We start from the raw sequence: 22,020 nt of genomic DNA, 5'->3' as shown, positions 1-22,020 counted from the left end.
CATCCCATACCTTCTAGATACCCTGGAATTTTGATTTGGCAATTCTTCTGGATGCCACTTTACTCTGAAGAAATTCTAGGATTTAATCATTACATTTTCCTTAAGTCTGCCTTCTTTTTTATGACTTCCTTCCTGATGGCCTCAGGATTAGAATTAACCCTAGGACAGGGATATTTAAGTTTTTATGCCACTTTTTGGCTCACTTTCATAGGCCCAGAGGTTTCAGAGGGCATTTTAGACCTCAGCATCTACTTTCTGAAACAAAATTGTCACCAGAATAGATTGAAAGAGTAGCTGTGGCTTTTTCAGAAATACCAAAAGCCCAATTACTAGTTAATAATTGCAAACAAATATATGCCAATAAACACACACACACACACACACACACACAGAGTTTGTCATAATATGCCCTAGAATATACTCTATACCCATTGATCAGCTGATGTCTTCTGACAGAATATTAGCACCATTCCTTTAGATGTCAAATAAGAGTCCCCTGGGAGTCATTTCCTGACCCTCACTTCTTAGGAAAGGCTATTATCAATCTTATGTTAGTTTTTCTTTTGTCATTCACTCTGCTGGTCCTCAGCCTTCCATATCTTGTGGTTTATAGCCTTGCTAAGAAAATTTTTATTTAAGAAAGAAATTCTATAAACTTTCAGGGGTGATAATATTATGCAGCTGTTTGTAAAACAAAGACCAAATGTTACTTCTGACTAAATCACTATTGTATTTTCCAACAAACAGTACATTATGTTCACCCATTTTAAAGCAGCTTCATAATATTTGCAGACTCCAGTAGACGAAGGCATTCTTTGTTTGAAAACTCCAAATGGAAGCCTTCATTATTATAAAAGGATTATTTTCTGCCCTTAACCTTGAATTAAGTTAACGTTTTAGAAATTAAAACAGAAAGGTTCATCTATTGATTGGATCGCCTTTTGTTTAACTGGAAAATCCGTAATTATATCCAGTCTTTCTTGTAAACTGTGAAACAAAACCATAAGGAATTACACAAAACAAAATAACAATGGCATTTATTTGGCCTTTTTCCCCCCACCATTAGAAAAATATGTTTAACATGAAATGAGTTTGAATTTGAATATAAGCGCTTGAATTTTTGCAACACAGTTTTCACATGTGGCTGAGTGAGTCAACCAGTAAATAGGTAAATCCCAAAGAGAGGATCCAGAAGGATCTGGGCCACGTATACTCTGTTCTGTCTCCCAAAATTAGTAGTCAGGTAAGTCATTTATTATTCCAAGGGAAAGAGGGAGTGAGAAAGCAGAGAAGAGCCAGGCGTCTTACTCTGAAGGAAGCAAAGAGAGCCGGTGAATATGGCCTTCTCTCCTCACAGATATCATTGTTATCTCAGTTTTCAAATGAGGAAACTGAAGCCCAGGCAGGTTAAGTAAGTTGGCCAGCATCTTGCTGCTAGAAAATGAGGGAACCAGGAGAGGCAGCCATGCTCCTTGACTTGAGGCCTAGCGCGTCCATCTGTGCTGCCTGCCGTCACTGCAGACCCCAAGGGCAGACATGCTACTTTCTTTTATTCTTTATTTTCTCTAGTCTAATTAATTGTGCTTTCCCCAGTGTGAGGACTAGAAGGTGAATTTTTTGACGTGGATATAAATTAGAGGACTGGCTTTCTTTGATGTGTTTTATTGGAATTATAAATTATTACCAATTTTGAATATAAAATGACCAATTATGTTAAATGGTTAAGCGTGGTTAAGGGTGATGTGAAATCTTAAGGATGGCTTCGCCTGTTCCACCCAGAATTCCATTACAGAATCACTCCCAGTCGTTGACTAGTGTAGCAGCCATTGTTGATGACTTGTCATTTCATTCTGTCTTACTTTCCCTCATTTCAGAGAGATATGTTAACTGGTCTGTCTTGTGTTTTCAGTAAAGTACGTCATGTGCCCCTTGTCTGTGACATCGAGGGGATTCCCCAGCCTGTTCTTTTGCCAATACAGTGCCGATCTCTGGAACATTGGAATCAGCGTCTTCATACAAGACGGTCCCTTCCTTGTCGTGCGCCTCATACTGATGATCTATTTCAAAGTGATAAACCAGATGCTGGTGTTCTTTGCGGCGAAGAATTTCCTTGTCGTGGTGTTACAACTCTACCGCTTGGTGGTGCTGGCGATGGATGTCCGTGCTTCCTTTCGAAGTCAGCGAGAAGGCCTGAAAGCACAGCACAGTCGCCCAAGTGGCCCAGCCGAGAGCGGGGCCTCACCCGGAGACTGGGAGAGTGGTTCTAAGGAGGGCTTGGCCTTGCCTTTGCGGGCCTTGCCAGACACCTCCGACGACTCTCACCCCACACCGTAGTTATTTATTGACAGCGGCATGCAACTAGAACATTCGACTTTCTGGTTCTTCCTACAGACAGAATCTCCCTCTCTCTCTTTTCTTTTTATAACCTTGGCATATAATAATGTTCAAAAGAACAACATAAAAGGTGATCTTAAACCAAAGCCAAGGAATTTTCTTTTTTCAACTGAATGTAAAGAACTTTGATTAGTGGCTATGGCTACAACTTCTGTATGTTGCTATCAGATGTTATAGTTGTTCAACGACTAAGTGATTTGTTTGTCTTGAACTGTTTGAAAAGCTGTGGACAGGGTTACGGTGACATGCCCTCCAAAGGTTTAGTGCAGACAAACCGTCGCGGCCGTTACCTGAAAATGGAGAAGCTTTGAACTTCGGCTCTATTGTCAGACTATTCTCATCTGATCTTTTCTGCAATGTCCCTCTGACATCAAAAAATGTACATTCCGTGAATGCAGAACAAATGAAGGGAAAAGTGCCTTTAAAATTACCTCACTGTGGGCTGGAAGCAGTGAAAATCTCTGCTCAGCTTCCATAGCATGGCGAGCCTTGTTCCTCGCTGCACAGATCTTGCCAGGAAAATCATTTTTCTGGGCTGATGTGGTATGCTGTCATGGCGCATATGCTCTTACAGAAATTTTATTGCTTTTGGCTTGGGTACTGCAAAATTCACAGCAAGCCATTTCGGTTACAGATCTACTGGTTGTGAGGCAGGAAATACTGGTAATGCTAGGAAAGTCACAGTTTCCACTCCGAACGTGATTTGCGGTATTCGTCAGTGTTTTTCTCTACTCCGCTTTGCCGTCTTCTGTATTGCCAAGTTGAACTCCGTCGGTTGATGTAAGGAAGCGCTGAAGCAGTGAATAAAGGTGTTTCAGGCCCTTTAAGTGTTACCATAGTTTCTGGGGTCTGCTGGCGGTCTTGGAGCTCCTCTGAACTGCCACTACCGGAGATGGCCTTTGGTCTCAGGGACGATGTTGGTAATGGCGGCTCGCATCAGCCCTGTCCACGGCCAACAGCCCTTGATTGGTGACGGCGGTTAGAATATGCCGCAGCATTGTGGAAATCAGGAAATTGGCTTTTCTTCCCTGCATTAAGATTTCATTTCCCCAGAATTGAAATAGCCATCTTTTCCCTTTATATAGCTCTGTACTTTCCAGATGGAGGTGATTCAGAGCCTTTTAAAATGATTTTTGCTTTTAAAGATACAATGTGAAAATTTCCCCGGCCATCTAGCAGTAATGACACGAGGCAAACACTTTCAAAACTGTTCTTTTAGAGTTCAAAGCATAGTTCCTCCTTGTTATTATGCTCAAGAATTCAAGGGAACTTTAACAATAAGGCAGGGTATGACCTTAAATTGGATGTGACCTATAGACAACCAATTGGAACAATTTTATCAATAAATCTGTGCGACATGATATCTGTTCAAAACATGTGATAAGAAGTTTCATGGGCAAATTCTGTTTTTATACAGAGAAATTACTATTTTCCAACTAATGGCTTCTTCAGTGCCTGATATCATGTTTCTATTTCTTTCTTGTCTTCCTTGCCTTTCTAATTTTAGCAATATGATGATGGTAAAATTACACGTGAAACTAATGGCATACATTTATAATTTGCCATAATAATTTTATGAAAGTTAAGATCAGAACATTATATTTATATAAAGAACTTGACAACTTTTAAAAGCTTGTTATTTAAAATGCTTAGCAATTGAAAGCAAAGTAATAACTGCTATTTATAAAACCGCCTCAGCAGAATCTGTTTTTATGTTGACTGTTTTACGTTGACTGTTTTCCCCCACAACATGTATGTGCCGCTTATTATTACAGATTTGCTCATGGCATACTTTTCATGTTTTAATTTTTTTCTTCCAGGAAAACAAACATTGAGCCTCTAAAAATAGAGGAAGTATAAAGTAGTACGGCTGTTGCAAGGATATTTTTAAATGCTTTCAAATCTGAGACTTGGCTTGGCTTCGAGAATGAGCTTCTAGTGTTTAAGTATTTTGTAATTAGCACTCCTCCAACCGCTTGGGAAATAAAAAGTCCAGAGTCTAGCTTTCCTCCGAGTGCCAGAAAGGCAAAGAGAGCCCAGGACCAGCTCAGCAACTAATTGTGGCAAAAATAGACACACGCTCTGCAAGGTTTTCCAGGAAAGTCCGCTAAGCGCAGCATTTGCGACCCTGACTGCCCCTACTCCCACTCCCTGGGACTCACTGTTTTTAGAGCAGAAAAAAATCTATATTCATTTAGTTTATTTAAAAGTAAAACCCAAGTCCAAGCGGCATCCCTAGGACCCCCGATGAAAAGTTCAAACTGTATTCAGTTAATTGTATGTTTTTATTGTCGATTGTTCGCGTTGTAATGTTTGAAAACATCCAAGGGTTCGCTCTACGGTGGCTAGAACAGCAGTTACCTCCCAAATGCTGACATCCTGGGATTTGCTTCCATTTTATTTGTAATGAGATAACTGACCCAGATCATCTGTGTAATGTGATGTAAACCATACCTCTCTCCTACCCTCCACGGACACACAACATGCCAATCCCCAACCAGTGAAGAATGGGGCTTATTGGTGGTTGTTGGTGCTGTTGTTATTTGTTGTTGTTGTTATTTAATTGCTTAGTTAAAGCTCAATCAAATGTCCTTCCTAAAATCACATCATTCCACTGGTGAGAAAACACAGTATTTATACGTGTTTTAACGATGCTGTGTAGAAACACACCTCAGAGAACCATCTTGTGGGTTTTCTTTACTCTTACTGACCGAATCTCAGAGGACATGACGACAGTGCAACATTAATAAACTATCTTTGCCTTTGATTATTCTGTTAATTTTTATTTAAGCTATAAAGGATCATATAAGAAAATAAACATTTGTGTTGGCCAATAACATTCTTTCTCATCTTACAAGAAGAAGATTCTTTCATAAATTTATCGGTTGGCTCTGTTTGGTTCTACTAACATGTAGCAACACTTCAGGCCTTTTAAGACCAGAAAGATTTGGCCGAGAAATATCAAGATTCAGTATTGTAATGTTAATTGTTAAATCATTATTTAATAGAAACTCTTCAAAGTCCTGGGAGGGCATGCATTGTAGGTGCACATGCTTTAGGATTTCCACCCAGGTTTCAGAGTTCAACACTGACCCTGTTTATCTTTGGCATTTAATCTCAATGATTCTTTATCAACTTTCCTGCTAAAAGAGAAAAAGAATTGCAAGGCCAAGCCTCTCTCCACCTTCATTGTACTCCAGTGCCAGAAAAGTGAGGTTGCTGAAATATATTGCAGACCCTCAGAGATGGAAGTGAAAAACCAAACAGTCTTGAATTATAAGAAAAGAAGAGACTGTTGTTCTAATTTCGGACTTTGCTTTTTACTTGGTGGACATTCTGATCCACTCTCAGAAACATCTGATTTGGGGTTACACCAGGCAGCTGGAGGATGTTTATAACTCTGAGGCTTCAAATAACTTTCCATATCATGAGAGTAACTTTAAACAATGTTTGAATAATCAACTGCTACAGCCATATATTTCATGGGTGTCCATCCTCCGGATCTTTCTTTCTAGATGATTTTATAAGAATATTTTCTCTGAACTATTTATATTTATACTATTTTGCTGTGAATGACCTTTGTATTTTATTATAAACATTAAATTGTGTACAACTTTATCTTAATGCCTGTTTTTTTTTGCCTGCATTTCTCATCTTTGTTCTTTACTGTAATTCATCTCATTTAGTTTTTAAGCTCTGGTTTAAAAAAAAAACTGATCTATTTAGAATATGACTAAAGTGGCATTTCAAACTGGTGAGGAAAGACTGACCAGCTTTATAAATGATGTTGAGAAATTTTGCAAACCATCTGGAAAAAATAAAGTTAGATTTTTATCTCACGCAATATATAGAAATAAATTCCAGATGGATTAAAGATCTAAATGTAAAAGTGAAAACTATAAAATATTAGGAGAAAACATGGAATATATCTTTAGCATTTGGGGAATGGGAAAGATTTTCCAAAGCAAGACATGAAACCCAGAAACTATGAAAACAAGATTGACAGATTTTCCTTGAAAAAGTTTAAAATTTCTGAATGGCCAAAGGTATCATGGATACATTCCTATTATTTTCTTTCCTGGAGAAAGATGTCAGTGCATTTGGACATGAAAAATGAGAGGTATGGAAATTAGAAAGGAGGACTCAAATTTATTATTTATTTGTAAAAGATTGAGTCTGGAACATCCAAGAGAAGTATTTAAAAAAACCTAAGAAGCTATTAAAAGTAATCTGAAATCATGCAAAAACCAATAGCTTTTCTATATATAAACAAACGTCACACAGAATATATATTTGAAGAAGATATCTCTGTTATAAGATAAACTAGAACCATAAAATACATAGGAATAAACTTAACAGGAAATGTACAAGATCCATGTAAAGAAAACTCTAAAATGATTTTGAGGACTGTCAATGAATAATTTCACAAATATAAAGATATATTCTATCCGGGAGTGGGAAGAAACCCTGCTATTTTAAAAAGTATCAATTTCTCCTAAAGTGATCTATAAGTTTAACACAAGCTCCATGATGATATCAATAATTTTTAATGACTACACGAGCTGATTCTAAAGATTTATGATAAAATAAGCAGGAAAGAACAGCTAGAAAATACTAAAAAGAAGAGAAAAGGGAGAGAGAATTTCCAGTGTCTTTACTTTATACAGCTCCAAAAGCCAAGATAATTTGATTCTGTCAGGCGGAAAAATGAAACAGAATAAGGTCAAGAAATAGACTAAAATACATAACGATTTTGATATGTGATAAATTATGGCTTGGGAGGAGATAAAATATTATAAGTGGTTTAGGGTTTGGAAAATATTAATTTGGATCCTTACCGCAATCCTTACGTCCAAAACATTTCCAGATGGATCAAAGAATTAAACATTAAAAATAAAAACCAGTGAATTTTGCTTTTATAGTTACAATGGTGAGAATGTTTTCTAAGTAGGATACAAAATTATAAACCATAAACAATTTGTAAACACCGACTCATAAAATTAAAAATTTCACATTGTAAAATTACTATAAGCAAATTCAAAAGTTGAACAACAAATTGGTAAATATTTTGCAACGTGTATAACAAAGCATTAGTTTTTTTAATGAGCCAACAGTTCCTACAAATAAAAAAAAAGTAAACACCCATTGGAAAAATGAGCAAAAGATTGAAGTACATGAATCACTGCAAAAAGAATAATTAAAGAAATGAGAATCAAACCACAATGAAACACTATTTTTCAAATGCAGACTAAACCACAAGATACCATCTTTCTATTATTGGGTTGGCAAAGATTCAAAAATTTTTCAAAATGCTGTATTAGAGGGGATCAAAGGAAGCAGACATTCTTATTCATTGCCAGTGAGGATGTAAATTGCAATTTTTGGAAGACAATTTGGCAATATCAGTCAGAATTAAAAATATATTTATCATCTGACCTAGCAACTCAACTTCTAAGAATGTATCCTATAGATAAATGCGGGCAAAATGTTTTGTATAAAGCTGTTCAGGCAGTATTTTCTATAGTAGCAGCATAGTGTCCATCATTAAGGTGGTTATTAAGTTGTGGAACATCCACACTACATAGTACCATAGTTAGGCAAAAGTAAGGGAGCCACCATGAGTATGTCACTCTTTTTGTAAATGTTATCCAGACCTTTACAGGTGGCTAATAAATGTATGAAATGTGTCTCAAGTTTCCAATGATCATGGATATTCTCACCTTTTCTTTTCCTTTACTTTACTTTAATGCCTTTTACAGTTTGAAGGTTATCAGCATGCGTTACTTCTGTAATTTTAGAAACAATTACTAATAAAAAGAAGCCTCACCAGCTTAGAGAGGCTGCTGCCATGTAGAGATACTCTGATGTCGTTTTCCAAATAAAGCAAACCTACACCCATCACAAGAAAATAAAGACTTTGCCATTATAACTAAGGATGATCTTTAGATACTTTAGATAAACCGAAGGTTTAAACCATGTCAAATTCGGCTTGCCTTATGAAGCATCAAACCTTGGGAAATGAAATAATGAATAGATCTATAAGACCACAGAAAAATCAAACTGACCAAAACAATTCATCAGGTCTTGATGAGTACCATGGAGACTACTTTGCAACAGCCAGTGTGGCACTTTCACACTCCCTGACATTTATGGAACCATCAAAACAAACCATAGAGGAATTTCACATTGAATTACATAGTCAAGCTGATTTCCCCTGGAGATAGAGAGAACTGAAGGAACCCTGAAAGAGAAAACTTCAGAAAAAATCTGTGCATCTGTTTCCAAGTCCATGTTCATAGCCCATCTGACTTGTGTATGTAAGCTTTTTTGATTTTTGTCAAATATTTACTAAATTTACAATTGATTGTGGTAAGCGATCAAATGAATCGTATGCAAATTTGATCAAATTATTGAAGAAAACAAAATGTCTTAACCCAATCGTATGTCAGATATCATATAGTCTTTGTATCCAAACAGAATTTTGGGCAAGGAAAATTGGATCTACAAGACAAAATATGTTTTCTCTGCGGATGCTGTTGTTCAGCTTCTGCCAAGTGCATAGCTAGAGAATTCAGATGGTTGTGGTTCTGGGATCTTGGGGGTTGTTTCTACCTTCTGGCAATGAATGTTCTTCCCTATTATTCAAGAGTTCCCATATGACCTGAATGACAGCTAACAGCTGGGTCAAAAGCTATAATTATTCCATCAGCTTTCTTGGTTTCAAGTAACTTCTATAACTAGTGGTTTCATTGGTCTCTAACCTCAATGTCTTTCCTGGACTCCATGTCTGGATTTGCATCTCCCCCTGGATATTCTGCAAGCACAACACAATATGTATAGAATACGTATCTTACCACACCCAACTCCCTATATACTCCCCTCCTTGCATTCCAAATCATGGCTAACCGTGTTGCCAGGCACTCATGCTAAAACTGGAGATATCCTCGACCTTGGTTCTTCTTTCTTATCCCTCCTTACTAAGTAATCTACAAATTCTTTTGGTCGTGCTGCTTATAATTCCCTTTAATCTTTGCCCTACCCTTTCTATTCCAACTGCTACTATCTTAATTTAGCATCTCATCATTTCTTGCCTCACTGACTGTGGTCATTTCTCAACTGGTTGTCCAACCTCCTGGTTGAATGTCCCATAATAATATCCTAAACTGCATTCAGAGCTGTTCTAAAACGAATACTGCATCATGTGTCTCTTCTATTTAAAACACTTTGGTGATGCCTCACTGCCAGCAAGATCAAAAGTCCTTTCGCAAGCTGGAAATCATTTAAGACCTTTCATAATCTGGCCTTACCCTGACTTTTCAACTTTGTTTCCCATAGCTGCACACATACACACACACACACACCCAACTGCCACCGTAACATACTCCTTGTCCTCCTCTAACTTGCCGTTGTCACTTACTTCACTATATGTTTGCATGCACTGTTTCTTTTTTCAATGATCCTCCCTCCGTTGCCACCACTCCATTACTGATTCTTTGTCTACTCACCCCTCACCTTTCTTGGGTGGCCCATTTCCATCCAGAGTTGATGGCTATGGGAGGAAGAATAATCGCATCAGCCAAGATTGCTCTGCACCCTATGGGATCTCCAGGAGAGTGAGCATAGACATCCTCTGAGAGCAGAGACATCCTCCAGCCCTGGGTCCCTGATGTCAAAGAAGCAATGCTGATGAGGACACCAGGTAGGATAATGTGGGTGTGAGGCTATGTGACTTGTCACTTACAGTGGTCCCAGACTAGAGTTTGCAGGAGTATCAATGGGATGGTGGTCCTCAGAAGTTTTCCTCTCTTCTTCTCAGGTCTAGCTGAATTATGCAATTTCTCCCATATTTTCTAATCAAACCACCTCTATTTATATTGCCTTAATAATGTCTTCCCTGGCTCCTTACGAAGATTCCCCCTTCTAGCAGTATTTTCCACTCAGCGGTCACCAACCTTGACAAAAATCCACATAAAATCTTCAGAAGGCTTAGTTCAAAGATCACCTCTGACTGCTTCCAGAATGGAGACACTCTTCTCCTTTACTGTATATTCATAACACTTTGTACTTGTCTCCATCCCAGTGTTCATCAGAATAAATGTAATGATTTGTTTATGGGACTGTCTCTCCCAAGTCTGTGAGCTGTCTGAGGGCATGGGCCATTTCTCGTACTCTATATAATAACAATACAGCTCCAGACACACTGAAATTTTGTCTGTTCCCAGAATTCACCAAGCTTCTTTCTGTCTTGGGGACTTTTTTCTTGCTGATGCTTCTTCCTGGGACAACCCCCAACCCACTTCCCATTTTCCCAGTGCTGGCTCCTTGTCTGCATTTGGATTCTAGATTAAATGCAAGATCCTCAGAGAGGCCATCACTTTATCCCTTCCTCAATAACCTCCATCACCTCGATCTTTATTTTATTCCTAGCATTTATCACCAGTTGAAATTATCTTTATATATCTATTTATTTATTCTCTATCTTACCTACAATGAAAATGTAAAGGTCAAGGGTATCTGTCTTGTTCATCTCTGTGACCCCAGTGGCTAGCACATAGTAGCTGCCCAAAAACTACTGTTGAGTGCATTATTTTTTCTATGCTTACTTATCCCTATAATACTTTTACAAAACTAAAGTCATGCTACATATTTATGTATACACCTGCTTTGCTCACTCATTATCATTTCTTGAGCATTTCCTAATGTTGAGTATTTTTTTGAGAACATAACACCTACTGACTCCTCTATGTGAATGTAGAAAAAGACCTAATCATCAAATACCATGGGCTTTCCCAGCCATCATCTTCCTTGACACTCTGCCTTCAGTATGGTGGAATGCCTTTTCTTGGTGGCCTCCTCCACTCCCATAGTGATGTGAGGTTCTCATATTCCCTCATTATCGGTTCTTTCTATACCCACGGGTCTGTTTACTCCTTCGCTCTCTAAATGTACAAGTCCTACCTTTTCCATCCAGGCTAATGTCTCCCTTTGCAATTTCACTACCATCCATCACTCCTTCAGTCTACATCGCTAGCTTTTTCCCAAGCTTCTCTTCCACATTTCCATGTAGATGCTCTTCGGGCACTTCCAGCTCAACATGTCCACAATTGGCTTCAAAACATGTCCTCTCCTAAATCAGTTTCTTTTCTTGAACCCTCAATTTCTGTTAACAGAATCACCATCCTTCCAGTCATTTTGGTTCAAACTAAGTTGTCATCTTTGACAGACTCTTTTCTTCACACATTTGCTGAATCCTATTTCTTGTTTTGCATAATGAATATAATTTTGTTGCTTTTCTCTGATTATTTAAGCCATATTTCTTCAATGTAATGATTTCAAACAGACAAAAATGTATAAGAGAGTAAAAATCACGTGGAGTCCCATCTTACTACATTGTTCGTCATTAATAATTTGGAGGTCATTCCTTTGTGAACCTTTTATTTTATATAGAAAAACCATGGATAGGTAGATAGATAGGTAAGTTTACATAAATGTGACAATATGCTAATTAAATCTTTACAGATTAAAAAAATCAAGAGTTGCAAAAATTGTGACAATTTAAATTTCTATGCAAATTTGTATTTTTAAACTTCAGCTCTCAATCTTATCAGAGTTATCTCTGTGAAGGCATACATAACCTCATGTGGAGAAATGAAAAATGTCTGTATTTTAGGCCTTTTGTGAATTTGAAGCCTAGACCAATGGTACCCCTGTGGTAAACTCTGGAACTGAGACTTTGTTTTATTCATCTTTCTATGCCCCAAGGAGATCCTCATGGTGCATGTGGAATAATTTTTTGCACTATGAATGATCAATGGCATCAACAAATATCTTTTAATGCCTACTACATACAAGCCACTGCTAACTATGTGAGGGATACACAAATGAATAAGATGTTGCTCTTGCTTTTGAGGAAATTTATATCCATGGTCTTTCAAAAAAAAAATGCTACTGTAACCTCCATAAACTTTGCTCCCTACCACTGATCTTTGTGCCTGTGAAGGGCTCATTTTGGTTCTCTGGGGGTTTTGTTGTAGAAGCTAAAGGCCCCAGCCTTTCTCCCAACATGCACTTTCAAATATGAGAGGGGATGCAAAAAAGAAAGGAGATCTGAGATGGCCAATTTAAAAGAAACCAAAGTTGTTTGTTTTTTGAAAACACATTTTGTAGGTTGATGGCTCTTGATCGCTGTGGGATGGCCACCGTAGGATCCCTCAAACATCGCAAGAGCTCATCTTGGACTTATAATGATTTGGGCTATAATCTGCTGTCTTCTTTTCAAACGATGCAGTTATTCCGGAGAGGCTTCTGTCTGAACTCAGCCGTATTTCTATGCTCAAAGTGGTGGGACACCATTCATGTGAAAGCACCATGGAAGACTTACAAGCATTGTATGGGCCTTCAGAATAGTCTAAAGTGTATTCCTAGTAGATGTCCAGGGCAGAAGATGCTCATTCGTCACATTCAAGGGAGCAGTGAAATTTATTTTTACAAATTCACTTGGCTGAAAGGAAGAATACCTAGGGCCATCACATTCTAGAAATCTCAATTATGGTAAAACAATCTTAGAAAAGAAGTCAGACTTGGTCTATACTTGAAGATTCCAATCTCTTTTATTAACTCTTTGCAAATACTTTTCAAAAAGTTTAAGATTCTCCTTAAGTGGTATTTGGCATAAAAACCTTAGATAAAATGCTAGTTTGGAGAACATGTCGGTCATTTTTAAGAGCAGATGTCCACCATTTCTCTCTTTGGGGAAGCAGCCCATTAAGCTTCATGCTGTTGAATCAGATGTGACAAAAAAGTTCATTCAGCCCGATTTATTTTGGCTTGAGAGTCAGCAGCATGAGTAGCAATGGCTGGTATTTCTGGATCTGCTGTTGCTGCTTTTTTAAAGACTGTTGAGTCGGACCTGACTGAATTTGCAGACATCTCTGGTTCTGCTGAACACACGTGCCTCTTCACAGCCTGAGTGCTGGTGATCTATAGCATCCTGGTAATTTGTGTTGTAAAATTGCACACCTACCTGCACAGATGTAAAATCAGCACCAAGCAAAATAAGCTTACCCTTGAATCTTTGTGTTCCGTGTTCTTCCATAGAAGACTAAACATCCAGGAGCTGATCCATTTATTATACCGTACATGGCATCACTGGGGGTGACAGCCACATTCATCAAAGCTCCAGTCCCTCGAAAGGGATAACGTTCAGGAAATATTTGATCAGCTATCACGGAATTCATCCTTGCCTTATGGCTTTTCTAAAACTTAATAAAAGTCCTCTTTCAAGCCGAATCTTCCAAAGAATACAGACCTCATTTCTCCAACTTCTTGGAGAAGCCAAAGCAAACATCAACTATCATAATTTCTGTTTTTCAGTTTCAAGTGCCTCAAAAATGCTCTTTCACTTAGTGTCACGCTGCTGACCTCCTTTTATTTGTTGTCCACACAAGGATTTTATTCGAGATCGACTCTGCTCTTTGTTTGCACTTTGAGTCACATAGCTTTGGAGCATTTGAGCATGAAGGAATGTTGGATCTCCTCACCTCTTTGAAAGTGAAGAAATGAAAGCGGGGAGAAGCGAAGGTTGTCCTCGGTGTACTCTGGTGAATGGCAAATTCAAGACCAAAACAACCCGAACACAAATGCGAAGTACAAAGAAAAACATACAATAAAACCAAAAAATTAAACGTGTTTCGTTTTCTGCTGATAACACATAATATCTGTAATACTCTTAAAATAATTTTATTTGCCCAACATTTTAGGGTTTATACAATGCTTTCACATCAGTTGTTTCAATCTTCATAATTACCCTGGAGGCAAGTTTTTTTTCTTAAACAAATGAGAAAATGAACACTCAGAGTGGCCAAAAGACCATGCTTTGTCTTTGGGTTCTGAACAGGAGCTCAGATCCGAAGGTCTAGATCCCCAGGTAGGAACGCATCATGAAATGATTCCACTCCATCAGTGAGAAGCAGTGAGCACAAACCCACTTAAACATTGAAATAGATTTGTCTTCCTCATCAGTCTGAAATTTTCCAAACTTAGCTTTGACTAGCAAAATTGTCCTGTTCTTGCTGGAAGTGGGTCCAATGACAACTACAGCTGTCAGCAAAATTAGAATGTGATTAAATTACCACTCCATTTCTTTGCACCCTGAACTGGTTTGCTCCCAACAGCTTCCATCCTCAGGAATATTAGAGTAATTTGACTGCCTCTTCTCAAAGAGAGGTTTGCATTGTGCACATTTCTTCTTCTTGCTGTTGTTTCTGCAGTACTGGGATTAATTATACCAGAGAGTTTTCTTTTGATGGTCTCCTTTTGTATACTTACTGGAGCTGGGAAAAATAAAACTCATTTTTTCTCCTTCCCACACTGAAACTTTTACCACATTTTCTAAGACAATTAAGATAATAGAATAAAGACACAATGACAAGGAAGATGTGGGTTTCCTTCACTGAAGATCTGTAGGGTTTCCCTAACACAGACTTCTCCCTTTCCTTCCCTTCCTAGCTCTGTCTTTGATACAAGTCCTTTAGGTCATGGCGACAAGAGTCTGTAGCAGGTAAAAATGAATCTAAAACAGTAAGTCTTCCTTTCTTTTCTTTCTCTGACTTCTTCATTTGCATAAATTAAAATCTGTTCTAAATTGGCTTCTTTCTTTCACATGAAAATATGTTCTTCAAGTACTCATTAAATGCCCAGTTACCTCATCCTGTCTTCTGCTTCCTTAACTTTTTGTCCCTCAACTTCCCATGGATATCACTTGTCAGACTTGCATAATTTTTTTCTGTAAAACCTGAATTAGTAACCTTGGAAAGTCTGAATTGCATCCAACAGGAATTCATTACTGAGTGGGGTGACTTTGACTTTCATGAAAATGAATACTCTGAAACCATCAGCTTTGGAAAATAATTCATTACCCTCTTTTTTTTGGTGGTGGGTGGATAAAGTGCCTTTCGTAAAAGTACCTCTTGTGTGAGTATCCTGTGTGACCTCTCTCTTATGAAAGAAAATGTTAGGACAGTCAGTTATTTAGAAACATTGTTCGTGCAAGCTTTTATGCTGACTTTCAGTGAGAACAAGATGAATCATGAATACTTAAAATTTTTTCCCCATGGTCCTGCCTAAATCCTAGTTTAATTGTTTCAGAGTATGCACCTGGGAGATGCCGTATGCAATATGGATTGGGGAGTTTGAGTTTCCAAGAGCTGTCCAGCTTAGTGGCCAGTGGGAACGCAGCTCCCTGGAATTTTCATCTCAGTCCTCTCTTGTCTCATTGTTTGGGCAGATACTTTCAAGTCTCTTTCTTTCAGGGCAAAACAATACTTACCACTAGCTCCGGTATTTTGAAGGTTAACAAGTTTTAAGATTTTTCCTTACTTTAGAAAAATTATCTAAAAGGATGAAGTAGAAGATTCATGCATCTAATACTCAGATCAACAAACTTTAATATTTTGTCACATTTGCTTCAGTTTTTTTCATATTAAGTATATCAATAAAATAGGGATTAAGTGAAAATCCTCTTTGTACTCCTCTTCAATTGTATTCCTCTTTCTCCTTCCCTAGAGGCACACTCTTTCATAAATTTGTTATATCTTCTCCCAGGCCATGTTTTTACATCTTTACTACCTATCTTTAAACATGATGCAATATTTGAGGCAGACAATTCTAATTGTCCATCTAATCATCTTCATTCCCCTCTTCCATTCTGTCAGAACCCTGGTCTTGTCCAGGAGGCAGGGACCCAGGAAGTCTACTCATCCTCCCTCTCAGGCACTGGTGCAGCTGAAGAGTAGAGGGATGGGTAGAGAAAGATGTGACCCAGATTCGGTCAAGGAGCTATAAGCAGAAGTTTAAAAGGTGGGGCTTCTAGGAAAACCATTGTTTTCTTGGAAAGAAGGCATATTCAGATTCAGATTCATCTTTTGCCTTCCCTCTCTTTGGATCTGAAGTACGGACACGATGTGTGACGAGAAAGCTACCATCTTGTAATCTTGAGGATGAAAGAGAGGAAGAGAGAATAAGTCATGAGCCTTGAGGAAGGGACCCTAGTTGTAGGTTTGAGCCCTCCTAAAAAGCAATTTTTCAAGTCCTCCAGCAAAGCTGGGCTAACTAGACATATTTACACAGGTTATATCCTGTTCCTCTTCTGGACAACCAGATCTGGTTAATTGTAGGCATGTCCCCTCCTTTGCATTGTGGGACTTGACTGGTGGCATCTTGGAGCCACCTTCATCTGGATCACCTTCAGCTGAACTCACAGGACAAAATTGTAAACCCCTATTTGGTTAAGCCATTGTTGTTAAATTTCTTTAGATGCAGCCAAACACAATCCTAACTGATACTATTATCTTGCTTTTAAGATTTTTATAGAAAGAGTATTACCATAATAAGCTGTTCTGCAACGTGCTTTTTTCACTCAATGTCATGTTTGACATCTAGCCACTTTGATGCATATCTAGTTCATTTACTTTTGAATTTATTCTTTCCATCCATTTCTCTTTTATAGGTATTTAGATTGTGTCTTCTTTTCACCATTACCAATGACACTGTTCTGCATAATCCCATAGACTCACATGCACAAGAGTTTCTCTAGGATGTACGCTAGATGTGGAATTCGATGCATCTTTTTGAGATACTTATTTTGGGTCCTAGTAGCTTTTTGAGAATAGAATTGTTTGTGATTTTAGAGGCCGGTGGGTAATGACAGCCTTCAGGACTCTTTAAACTATACCTTGTTTTCTTATCATAATTGTTAAGCCTCAGGCAAAAGTGAAAACTAAAATCTGAAAAAAAGTTCAGAATCATCAGTAACTGAGTAAGAAATATTTTGACTTCCACCGGCTCTACAACAGTTCCTTCTGTTACTCTCCTTTTGGCCATGAAATTGTATACCGTGATTTTTCAACCCTGGCACTATTGATATTTGGGGTCAGATCATTCTTTGTTGTGAGGGACTGTCCTGTGCATTGCAGGAGGTTTAGCAACCTTTCTGGCCTTTACCCACTAGATACCATTAGCACACCCCTCCCCAGCTGTGACAACCAAAAATGACTCCAGACCTTGCTAAGTGTCCCTTGTGATGCAAAATCACCCAGTTGAGAACCACTGATCTACTGTAGCTGATCTTGTATTTAGGACCAATGTGTGCAGAGAATCTCACGGAGGCAATGGCAGATCAAGCAATTTTTTTAAAAATAGCCATTGTAAGCCCATTTAAGAAGGCTGCTATAGTACCCAGTTTCAGTAAACCTATATTTCCAACCCTTGAGTTAGGGAAATTAATTTAGAATATTTATAAAACATTTGTAAAATAAAAATATAAGAAATAATAATTACGATAATAATAATTGCATTTATTCTGTGTTGGGAATTTTCCTAAATATGTTAAATATGCCTGCTTGTTTAATCCTCACAACGCACTTGTGATATAGGTACTATTTTATACCCATTTTACAGAGGAGAAAACTGAGATACAAGAAGATTAAGACTTCTTCTTCTTATAGATTCTCTTTGTCACAGCAAGCCTTCAAGGTACACGTGATAACAACCATTTTATAGATGAATAACTTGAAACAGAGATTAAGAAACCTAACAAGAGTCCCACAGTATTAAAGTGTGAAGTGATATTCAGTGTGCATTAATATGGTTATACCCACATATATGATATAAATTAGAATTGATATCTCCTATCAAAGCTGTTAGTGTATGGGATATGGATCCCTCAAGAAGAATTTAGTTATCTTTTTGTAAATATAGAAAAATTAGATTTTATAATTTGTTATAGAATATTATAGTTATGTCTAAGCTTAGAAATTTCAACTTTCAAAAAAAATTTTCAACTTTCTTCCTCTTTCTCTTTCTTGTCTAACCCCACATTTTTTCCAGCAAAGATTTAGGTAAGGCCGCTAAACAGATGTACAAAGCTAACTAAACACAATAAAACACAGTATAGGAACATAAAATGGATTCAGAAAGGACGAGAAGACACTTACTAAGGGATCTATACACTGCTATGGCAAGGCTATAAATGAGTTCCCAGGGCCCATTAAATAAAGAAACAGATCCATTACTCAGAAGAAGCAGCACCGTTCTTGGTACTAAGATCAGACAGGGATCCCTCCTGTTGCGCCTGACAAAGTTCCACTGTACATAGTGTTTGAACAGCATCCTCGATAGCATTCAAACAATAAATCTAGTGACAAGTTTCATAAGACCGGGTGGGTTGTAAGCCCAATTCGGGGAAAGCATGATTTTCAACTGAGTTGTCTTTTTTATGCTGATTTTAATTTGGTTCTCTCATGAACACATCTAAAGTCATCGAATTATCAAATTATACAAGAATTTCATACGTTATCCTGACCTTGCTTTTTTCTGATTCTTTGGGATCTCCTCTAATCTCTATTTGACATGCGCTTTATAAGCCTTTAGACAAATTCACTTATTTTTGAATAAACATTCTTTTTAGAGTTTTGAAAACTCCTGATTGTGTCTGTTCTCTTGAAACCACTGCATTGAGCCATCACAGAGCCACTGCGGTCGGTCTGTGCTACTAACTTAATAGGGATTTATGTAACTTTATTTCCCCAGCCTGCTCAGTTGCTTATATTCTGTAAGGCTCAGGGCACTTTATAAATTAATAATTTTTAAAAAGCCTACAATAATAGTTGCAAAACCAGCAAAACCCACAGTGGGCAGATTTCAATTTCTGTTCCAAATTGCTAGCACAGGTCTATTAGCAACTAGGACAATGGCGAGGATTATAATGGTTTTTCTTGCACTCCATCTTTACAAGAAGATTCAGGAGGGCAGGTCCAGGTAAAAATAGCTGAAACTTCTAGTTCTTGTTGTAATCCAGGAAGTACTGATATTTGTTATTATTATTAATATTATTATTATCATTATCATTACAAATGGTGAAAGTAGGGATGCATAAATAAAGTCTGCCCTCGGGGCAGCCTGGAGCTATATTCCAGCAAGTTATTGTGCTTCAGTATTATGAGAATTTTTATCCATCATCAATAAAAAATGAGCACAGCAGTTATTATGGCAGTTTCCACAGTCAAGTCCGTTTCTGCTCTTACATCTCTTAGTAAAAGGGTGATACACTCTCCATTATACGATGTCAACTCATCCACCTTTTCGACATTAAAGTATAATGTACAATCCTTACATGAATTCTTCCCTAGTGAAGTCACATTTCCACGAACTTGGGACAAGGACACAATAGGGCTAAATTAACTGTGGGCAGAAAGTAAAGTAAATTACATTTTTTATAAGCCAATAGCAGCACTGAGCTGCCCCCATTCCTTTATCAGAAAGGGATGAAGTTGAAATAAATTTGATAAAATAAATATTTTAGAGAGCAGCCTTGTGCTCACCAGTGGTGGAATTATGCCAGGCCAATGCCCTTGATGCTCCACTGGGCACACTCTCTGCAACCACAAAAGAAGCAGATACTTCTCTGCCCCCAAGCTCTCCAGCACCATGGATGTGAATGAGCAGTCCAAGCAAAGTGTCTGGCTGCTGCAGCCATCTTTCCAGCAGCATGGCAGTTAGGGGTGGGTTCTCAGAAAACCAAAGTCCCCATCTTGATATGCTGATTTTTTTCTTCCCTTAAGCTCTTTTTATCTTATTTTGTCCTTTAAAAAAAAAAAAAAACCTAACTACTCTTGCTTATGGTCATTAAAGGGCTATGGAAGTTTCATGGGAAGCTCACTAAAGAGTATATGTAGGGAAGTTCGAGAAGCTGAAGATTTGGAACAGAACATCCCAGTTCAAGTCCAGCCTCTACCTCTCCTTAGATGTGTTACTTTGGGAAAATGTCTTTCTCACTTTTTTTTATAGTCTTTTTTTTTTTTTTTTGAGGAAGATTAGCCCTGAGCTAACATCTGCTGCCAATCCTCCTCTTTTTGCTGAGGAAGACTGGCCCTGAGCTAACATTCGTGTCCATCTTCCTCTACTTTATATGTGGGACACCTACCACAGAATGGCTTGACAAGTGGTGCCATGTCTGCACCCAGGATCGAAAGTGATAAACCCTGGGCCACCAAAACAGAATGTGCAAACTTAACCACTGCACCACCGGGCCAGCCCCATCCCACTTTTTTTTTTTTCCAAAGATTTTATTGTTTTCCTTTTTCTCCCCAAAGCCCTCCAAGTACATAGTTGTATATTCTTTGTTGTGGGTCCTTCTAGTTGTGGCATGTGGGACGCTGCCTCAGCGTGGTTTGATGAGCTGTGCCATGTCCACGCCCAGGATTCGAACCAATGAAACACTGGGCCACCTGCAGCAGAGTGTGCGAACTTAACCACTCGGCCACGGGGCCAGCCCCCCATCCCACTTTTTAATATATAGTTTTAAGGGTATATGACCAGCTCAAAATGATTCCACTTCTCTGGGAAGCCATGTTTGCCTTCTCCGCATACTCCTTAGCCATAGTTGATTGGATTTTCTTCCCCAGCGGTCTTGATAAAAGATAAGCTGTGACTGGTGCAGCCACTGTGGAAAACAGTGTGGAGATTTCTGAAAAAATTAAAAATAGAAATATTATATGACCCAGCTGTCCCACTACTGGGTATTTACCCAAAGAACTTGAAATCAACAATTCAAAGAGACTTGTGCACCCCTATGTTCATTGCAGCATTATTCACAATAGCCAAGATGTGGAAGCAACCCAAGTGCCCATCAATTGATGAATGGATAAAGAAGATGTGGTGTATACATGCAAACAATGGAATACTACTCAGCCATAAAAAAGACAAAATCGCCCCATTTTCAACCACATGGATGGGCCTTGAGGGCATCATGTTAAGCGAAATAAGCCAAACACTGTATGATTTCTCTCATATGTGAAATATAAACAAGCTTGTGGACAAAGAGAACAAATTCGTGGTTATGGGGGGAAGGGGGGTGGACAGTGTGCCCAAGGGGTGAAGAGGCATACCATACTTATATGGTGTATGAAAAATAATAACGTACAACTGAAATTTCACTACATTATAAGCTATTATGACCACAGTAAAAAAAAAAAAAAAAAAGATAAACTGTGGAAAACTTCTTTCTGCCACGTAGACAAAGGAGCAGATAAAGCTAACTTGCAGGTGGAAAATAATTTGGTAGAAAGAAAGAGAAGCACAAATACAGGAAAGAGAAACTGAATGTTAATGTACCCTTAAGCCATCCGAGGGAAGCGGGGAGAGTGGTCTTGGCAGCATTCCCATCCCGCAGCCTCCATTTAGATCCCACCTGACATTTGGCTGCACATCTACCTTCTGGTTCTGTGAGACACCCTATGTCTTAGTGCTGGAGTTCTTTCTATTGTTTTTCTAGAATTTGTGGGTCTTTGTTACCTGCAACCACAAGAGTTCTAAGGCATTCTTGGTTTTTCTTTTCTACCATGGGACTAAGAATTCCTGACCCAGTATTACTGTGGGCTTGTTGTGAGGGGAAAGTGAGTTGATGGACAATGACATTCTTTCTTGTTGGTCATTTACAAGCTTATTCAAACGTTTACTGGACCTCCACTATGTGGCTTATGCTGCTGTAGACGTGAGAACAGAGCACTGTGCAAAAAGAAAACACACAAAACAAAACAAAACATTACCAAATGGAATTTATATTCTGGG

General features: G+C 38.3%; 1 protein-coding gene across 1 annotated transcript in view; it reads left to right on the top strand.

Moving 5' to 3' along the window:
* The window catches only part of TMEM26 (transmembrane protein 26), a 39,523-nt gene extending 33,511 nt beyond the window's left edge, over positions 1–6,012 (top strand). Inside the window, exon 6 of the mRNA XM_008532620.2 lies at positions 1,910–6,012. Coding sequence (XP_008530842.1) covers positions 1,910–2,334 — 425 coding nt within the window. The 3' untranslated portion in view covers positions 2,335–6,012. The remainder of the gene's footprint in view (positions 1–1,909) is intronic.
* Positions 6,013–22,020: the final 16,008 nt, after the last annotated feature.

Source organism: Equus przewalskii, chromosome 1 (genome assembly GCF_037783145.1).
Source record: "Equus przewalskii isolate Varuska chromosome 1, EquPr2, whole genome shotgun sequence".
NCBI lineage: Eukaryota > Metazoa > Chordata > Mammalia > Perissodactyla > Equidae > Equus > Equus przewalskii.
Note: the sequence above shows the minus strand (reverse complement) of the source record. Positions and strands in the feature narration are given on the sequence as shown.